At 36.9% G+C, this 8,034-nt stretch overlaps 1 protein-coding gene across 1 annotated transcript; it reads right to left on the bottom strand.

Annotated features, from left to right (window-relative positions):
• Positions 1–4,507: 4,507 nt before the first annotated feature.
• On the bottom strand, positions 4,508–7,760 carry LOC124983750 (ER membrane protein complex subunit 5-like). Its single transcript, XM_047551282.1, has one exon. It carries the CDS (start codon positions 7,733–7,735, stop codon positions 7,316–7,318), a length of 420 nt encoding a protein of 139 aa, XP_047407238.1. The 5' UTR covers positions 7,736–7,760; the 3' UTR covers positions 4,508–7,315.
• Positions 7,761–8,034: the final 274 nt, after the last annotated feature.

Consider the following 8,034-nt stretch of genomic DNA (forward strand, 5'->3'; position numbering starts at 1 on the left):
GCTTTTCTTGAATATATACCTCAAAGTCACAATGTTGAATTTTTTTAAAAATTCACTATCAAAAGGATATGGGTAGATTGATACCATTCACCCGTCTAAAACTCAAATTACATGGTTATGAATACAAATATTTAAAGTGTAAAAACATACTTGAGATCATAAGCATTAACCTCTGGAGACAGTTATTTCTGGGCAAGTAAGTAGGAGAGAAGTCCTGGCGAGGCAGGAGGAAGGTGAGGCAGGGGGAAGGCGAGTTGAGCTCTGTTTGCAGTGCTTACATCTCTTCTTTTTTTGTATGAGGCAGATATAAATTGAATTATGCATTTTAATCCTGGAAGGCTATTTTATTATTTCCTTGTCTGTATGTTTTAAATTTTTTTAATTATACAACTTGAAACAAAATATTATATGAAATTCAGCATATAATTAATGCACATAATCATTTTCAAAAATGATTTCTTAACTGGGTATGACTTTAGGAAGAAAATCTGAAATCTACTATCCAGTATGTTTCTCATTCAACACTGTAAATTCATTCAACTTCATATCAGTCTGTAATCTGGTATTATTATCCTTCAAAAAATATTCTCTCCAGGTTTATATTATGAAAATGTTCTAAAACTCATATAAGAATTAAAATGGACATTCAATAAACATATTTTTGCCCTTTACCTAGATGAAAGTTAAGAATGGTTCTAAAATATCACCTAAGAATATTATTTATAGCACCTAATATTAATATAGTCAATATTCAATTTTCCCTAACTCTGCCCAAATGGGATTTTTAGTCACTTCATTTGAATCAGGATACAGATCCCATGCTTTTGTTGGTATTGCTGTTGTTTTTCAGTATTTTAAAATCTTAAGCATCTTTCCCCAATTTCTTTTTTCCTTCATGACCTTCTAAAAAGTCCAGGCCATCTGTATAGTAAAATATTTGTCCTTATGGGGAAAAATTTAACAGCTGATTCTATTTTTAATTTAGCCTTGAGGGTATATGAGCATTTGACTCTTGATGTGATCTTCCTTTCAATGTTAACTCAAGGAATTGCTAGTTTACCTATACCAGATTCAGATAAATGTGAATCCCATGGGGAAAAGACTGTGTATAGTGTCCAGCACCTGTACTTCATTTTCTAGCGTATTTACCAAGTCATAAGAAACTGGTATGAAGAGATGTAACTACCCAGAAGAATGGAAGTGAGCACACTTTCCATTACTGAGCTAGCACACCGAAGGTGTATATGAAAGCTAGAGCAGATGGTTTCCAAGAGCAAAGGCTGGTCTGAGCTACCTCAGCCTCATCTCTGGTGACCACACGTGTCTCAAATGTAGAGCAGCACTTGGAAGTTACAAGACCTTCACTATGTTGTTGATATGCATATTGTATCCTTTTTTGTCCTGAAATTTCTCTTTTTTTTAAATTTATTTAGAAAATTTTTATTCTGGAAATTTTCAAACATAAACAGAAAGTAGACAGAAATGTAAATTGAATTGACAAGTACTCAATAGCCACCTTAGAAATCCTACAATTTAAATTTTTTTATTAAATTTTTAAAAATTTTTACAGACTGCATTTTGATTCATTGTACACACACGGGATACAACTTTTCATTTCTATGGTTGTACACAATGTAGATTCACACCATTCATGTAATCATACATATATATAGGATAATACTGTCTCTTTCCTTCTATCTTTCCATCCCCCACTCCCTCCCTTCAATTTTTGCTTTATTAAAGGCCAAACTTGGGGCTGGAGTGTGGTTTAGTGGTAGCGCGCTTACCTAGCATGTGTGAGGCACCGGGTTTGATCCTCACCACCACATACAAATAAATAAATTAAATAGAGGTCCATCAACAACCAAAAAAGGCCAAACTTGTGGGTTTGTTGACTAATATAGGATTCTCTAACTTAAATATTTCACATGTTAAATAGTCAGTTGAGAAACCTGCTTTCTGCACCAGGCACTAAATGAGGTTCTGCAGAAACAAAGGTGAACAAGATACTACTCTTACAACCAAATTTAGTAATTCTTTTTTTTTAAGGATGTTGAACTTTTTTTTAATTAAAATATTTTTTTATTTTTACAGACTGCATTTTGATTCATTGTACACAAATGGGGTACAAGTTTTCATTTCTATGGTTGTACACAATGTAGATTCACACCATTCATGTAATCATACATATACATAGAGTAATACTGTTTCATTCTACTATCTTTCTGTCCCCCACTCCCTCCCACCCCATTTTCCTTCATTTATCTCTTCCCCCCGCCACCCCCTTCAATATATATATTGTCATGCGCTTATCAGAGAAAACATTTGGCCTTTGGTTTTTTGGGCTTGGCCTATTTCACTTAGCATGATATTTTCCAACTTCATCCATTTACCAGCAAATGCTATAATTTTATTCTTCTTTATGGCTAATATTTCATTGTGTATATATACCACAGTTTCTTTATCCGTTCGTCGATTGAAGGGCTTATAGGTTGGTTCCACAATCTAGTTATTGTGAAATGAGCTTGTCGCTGGCTCTTTGTGGTGGCAAATCTGCGGGTATTTGTCATCGCCTGCAGCAACAATTTGCGCAGGTCTCTAAGGGTGGTGGGCTGGAAACTGAGCCACTTCTATTTCTGAGCTACTTCCTTCCTTGCTTGCTTGTTTATAGAGGATAGAGGAAATAAGGTTTACTTGCTTTGAGAGGAGAGAGAGAGAGGCTTTGCTTAAGAGAGAGAAATTACACTTTCAGAGATCCAAGTCTTCTTAGTTTTGCTGCTTCTTCTTAAAGATGCGTCCTGCATCCTGTGAACTAAGGGTGCATCTACCTAAGGTGCTTTAGTGATGTGTCCCACATATGGCGATCTGCCTTCTGCAACCTAAAGATGTGTTCTCAGTTCTCCGCTCTGTGATCAATCTTCTGCCGCTGCCCCTACTCGCTGTTTCTATCTGCTTGCCGCTCCTTCTTCCTTTCTGCTAATGGCTTCTCTGCTTCTTTCTGCTACCTGCTGCCCTTAATGTCTCGCACCCGCCCACCGCCCGCTTATATTCCCTCCAGGAGGCAGAAGGCGGGGCCACACCAGTTGTGATCAGGCGAGGAGCCAGCTGTCCAATCACGAGCAGGCGCAAGCAGGAGCACTCGGGAACACCTGTGTACGAGTTGTGCGCATGGACCTAACTGAATACGGTCAGTGATAAATCAACTGAGTGCGCTTATGTCAATTAACCTCCTCACTGCCAATGTGATCAGGTGCCGTTCTGGCTGGCACAGCCCCCAACAGAGCTGCTATGAACATTGATGTGGCTGCATCACTGTAGTATGCTGATTTTAAGTCCTTTGGGTAAAAACCGAGGAGTGGGATAGCTGGGTCAAATGGTGGGTCCATTCCAAGTTTTCTGAGGAATCTTTCCAGAGTGGCTACACCAATTTGCAACTCCACCAGCCATGTATGAGTGTGCCTTTTCCCCCACATCCATGCCAACACTTATTATTGCTTGTGTTCTTCATAATAGCTTTTCCATGGAGTTAGATGAAATGAAACTTCTCTTAAAGTTGAGTAAATTTGGTATTTGGGTGAGGCCTACTGAGTATTGGGAGTCTGACTGTCAATGCAGAATGGTCATAATAATACCACAATGTCCTTTCATCTGACTTCCCTTTCACCATACTGTCATGTAACCTATACCTCCATTCACTGAATATTTTTAACAACATAGAGACATGATGAGAATCTAATTAGGGAAATGCTTCCCCTTATGCCCTTTTTAGGCCTTAGATCTCAAACTGGGAATTACATCTTTGGGTCCCCTGATCCTCAGGCCTTTGGACTTATAGTAAACTATACCAACTTTACTGGTTCTTCAGCTTAGAGCGTCATGGGATTTTCTGACCTTCATATTGGTATGAGCCAATTTCCCTAATGTCTTCCTCTAGATATCTACATATAGGCTATTGATTCTGCTTCTCTAGAAAACCCTAATAAACTGTTGTTATTTGTATCAGTTTTAATATTGATTTTATTGGGTTTTCCCATTAAGTAAGATATCAAGTGTGGGGGGGGGGGCTGAAGTATGCACTGAGAGAGCTCCCTTAGATGTTTATTTTATTAATTATTTTCTGCTTTTTCAAGAATGAGTATTTCATTTCATTCAAAGCATTTTTAGAATTTCTATAAAATTTATGATTTTTTCATTTCCTTTGTAGATTAAATACATATATTTATGCACGTATGTTTTATGTTTAGATTACCATATATGTGACAAATATAGGTACACTTATATATTTATCACTTTAACTTGATTACAAACACCCAAAAAATAATTGACCAAAATGAATATCAAAGTCAATTCCTCTGAATCTAAAACCAAAAGCAAACTTCTTCCTTTTCAGATGGAAAGAAAATAGTTACAGGCAACCAAACAGGTTTTTTTTTTCAAATAAAACTTTTTTTAAATGTAGTTTTAATAATAACTAAATTTAGTAAATAATGTATTTTTTTTTCAAGGGAAGACAATCACTTATTTATTGGACAGGGCAAGGTCATTTAAAGAGAGAAAACATATTCAAAAATGTGTTTAGCTTGGTGTTACAGGCACTGATGCTCACAACAAACAACACTACTCAATACATCATGGAAATGGGCCACATACAACCAGAAAGATGCTGTCATGCCACTCAAAAATAAGCCACAATGCTTGGGAAACAATTAGGGAGTTACAGAGCATAATAGTCGCCAATTCACCAATCTCTGTTTTTTGCCTTTGGGCCATTAGCCCATAATATTGGCTGGTTCCCTGGTTATTGCATCTTCCTGTATTCTAGAGGACTTGTTTGGACGCACTTCTCACACTTCTGAATTGTCACTGAAATCATGGTCAACTGAAAAATTAGCTAGCTCTCACCACTATAGTTTTGAACTACCTTAGGCAATAAAGAACTATCTCATAATGATGTAAATAAAAAATCCCACTTAATACATTTAGCACAGTTAAAATGCACCCAAATCACCTTTAGTACAATGGTACATACTTAAAAAAAACAGCAGAAATTCAGTGGAGTAAGTTTTAAAAGAGATTTGGGGAGTTCACCTGGCCCGAGGTGTAAGAGGTGCTGACAAAGACAGACACACCTGAAAACTGCTTTGTCAATTATTTGCCAAATTATTTGGCATCACTTTTTAGTAGGACTTTTGTGAATGGGCTGGCAAAGATATATTTCAATGTTCATTCTACAAATTAGCCAGAATATTATAAGCCATAGTATACCATGAATGATTGGCTATTCAACATAAGATTAATCTGAGAACCCCATGAGGTATCTGGCCCTCCTTCCTTAAATTCATTCATTTACCAGTTACTTCCTTATACTACAGTAACAGTTCTCAAAATGAGAACAAATTTTTCATGATAGAGAAAATCGTTTTTAGGAAGCCAATCACAAGACTAGATAGTGTATGAATTCATTTATATGAAATGATCAAAATAGGTATATATAGAGAGAGATATAAAGTGAACTAGTGGTTGCCTAGGGCTGGGGAACATCGGGAAGAAATAAGAGACCACTGCCAAAGGCACAGGATTACTTTTAGTGTGATTAATGCTCTAAATTTGTCTGTGATCATGAGTGCACAACTTTGTGAATATAAAAATCATGAAGTTGTACCCTTTAAATGGGTGAATTACAAGGTATGTGAACTATATGCCAATAACATTGTTACAAAAACATTAAGAAAGGAAGACAGCCCCAAAAGAGAAGAAAACAGAAGGCTCTCCCAAATCAAGCCATACCTGAGGAAATGGTAGACAAGCCCTGTTTCCCACATGCTATTTTGACTTCATTACTTTAATCCCTGACTTCACATTTTAACACATTTCTAAATTATTTTAGGTTATCAGCAGATTTCTAACTTTGTTCTCCTTAGAGATCAAAGTCAGTGTTCCACTGACTAAGCTGGTAAAACAAAAGAAAACAACAATCAAAATCCAATGACAAAATAATCTCATCCTTTGGGGCTGTGCATGACCAGGAAGAATGGAAGAGCCAAGGTTCATTTCCAATGGACAAAATGCCACCAAGTAAATAAGGACATCTTATGATTCTTGCCTAAAGCACATTTCCTTTTCAAACCTGCATACATTTATTCCCTTTACACCTATACAATTCGTACAATTATAATTGTTCAATTCAACAAAAGTAATGTTCTCTATCAAGAAATACTGAGCTTCCTGCTCAAAGAGCTAGCCACATTTTCCTTAAGAGTAAAATTACTATTTTTGAAAAAATTCAACTCTGTATCCATTTTCATCTTCGGCACTATACAGTGAAGATTGAAAACTCTAAGCCGGTTATAATTTCTGAAATGAATTTAATTTTCTAAAATATTCAACATATGAGTTCCAAATATTTAGAACATATTTGGCCCAATTCTTTTGAGTTTGCCTTTAGATTAATGAGAAGCTTCCATTATTTTCACTAATTTAATAAGAAATAAACTAACACAGACTTTGAATAAGTAAAACTGGCTAATGACATGTAATCGGTGTTCCTCAGTGATTATGATTGTTCCACAGAGGGAAGAAAATGAAATCACAAATGGCATTTTTGTTCTATCTTCAACTATTCTTATACTACAAAGTTAGGAAAAAATTTTACAGCTAAATGAGAACACAAGCAGCATTACAGCAAGTTAAATTGTTAGGTGCATTTGTTATGACAGAATTTCTGACACAAAAATTGCTCACTGCGCACAACCTCAGAGAAGTGATGAAACAAGACAACTGATGTTAGAAGGTATATGGGAGTGGGGTGGGATAAGGATCAAGGATAAATTAAGATCGGGCAAGGATCCTGGAAAAAAAGAGCCACTTTTTAGGACACATAAGAAAAACTGAGAAGTCACCATTTTGGTCTCATTAGGGAAGTCCATTTGATAAGAATTGAAGACCATTTTATTATAGTTCATGCTGCAAAAATATAGTAGTCACACAGTATTTCCAAAAGGATTCCTAAGAACTAGTGCAAAAGAAAGCTAAGAAAATAAACACAAACACCAACATTTTTCAAGGAAATGTGTTCAAAACAGTGAATTTCACAAAAGATGCGAATTTGTTTCAAATGAAAATATATATGAAAGATCAAAGGCTCATTTTGTAGATAATTTACACGGCATCTATGATTTTTTTTAACAATGTACAAACAAGGGGCACAGATTTTTCTTTTTTTTAATTAGGTCGGAAAGATCAGTAAAAATACTGAGGGGGTGGGGGAAGTGTTTTAGACCCCAAACTCCAAGATTCAACTCTGTGTCCTGTCCTGTTACTCTAATCTGTGAAAGCCTCCTCGGCGGCGCAGTGATTCCAGTTTTCGTGACTTCAGTGATGGGTCGGAGGCCAACGCCTCTGGAGGGGAAGAACCTGCGGTATCCGGAGGCCGGAAGAGTCCTCGACCACGATGATTAAATACATAAAACGACGGGTGATTCCTTAGGGTGTCAGAGGTCTCGTTTCTTAGTTCTGAAGCGGCATCCAGGTCTTTAAACTCCCCTGCAATATGCACTGTACCGTAACAGGTAACTGCAAAGGCCAGAAGCGTCTGAAGAACTGTGTCCATTGGCAGTGATTCGTCTTCTCTGTCCGTTAATCGCATATATGAACGATGCTGCGCGGCAGAAAAGGCGGCGTGGGCCAGGGCAAAGAGGCCGATTCCTACCAACCCCTTCCTCAGCGATGGCGCCATGATTCGGAAAGAGCAACAGCCCAGAAAAAAAAAAAAAAAAAAAAAAAAAAAAAAAGGCGAAGGGCGGCGGAGCTGTTCCTCCCTTCACCGGCGGGCGTCCGCGCGGCGCGGAAAAGTGACGTCACGGAAGCCCTGGGCGCCAGGTCAGTAATGTATATTTTTGATAGGTAAATTTATATATGCATTTTATATAGAATAGTATATAGCAAAAAAAAAAAAAATGAAAATCAATTACAACTACCCTCAATAGTGTAGAATTACGTGGATGAATTTTATAAACATGAATGTTAAATGCAAGA

The sequence above is a fragment of the Sciurus carolinensis genome, chromosome 4 (assembly GCF_902686445.1).
Source record: "Sciurus carolinensis chromosome 4, mSciCar1.2, whole genome shotgun sequence".
NCBI classification, from domain to species: Eukaryota; Metazoa; Chordata; class Mammalia; order Rodentia; family Sciuridae; genus Sciurus; species Sciurus carolinensis.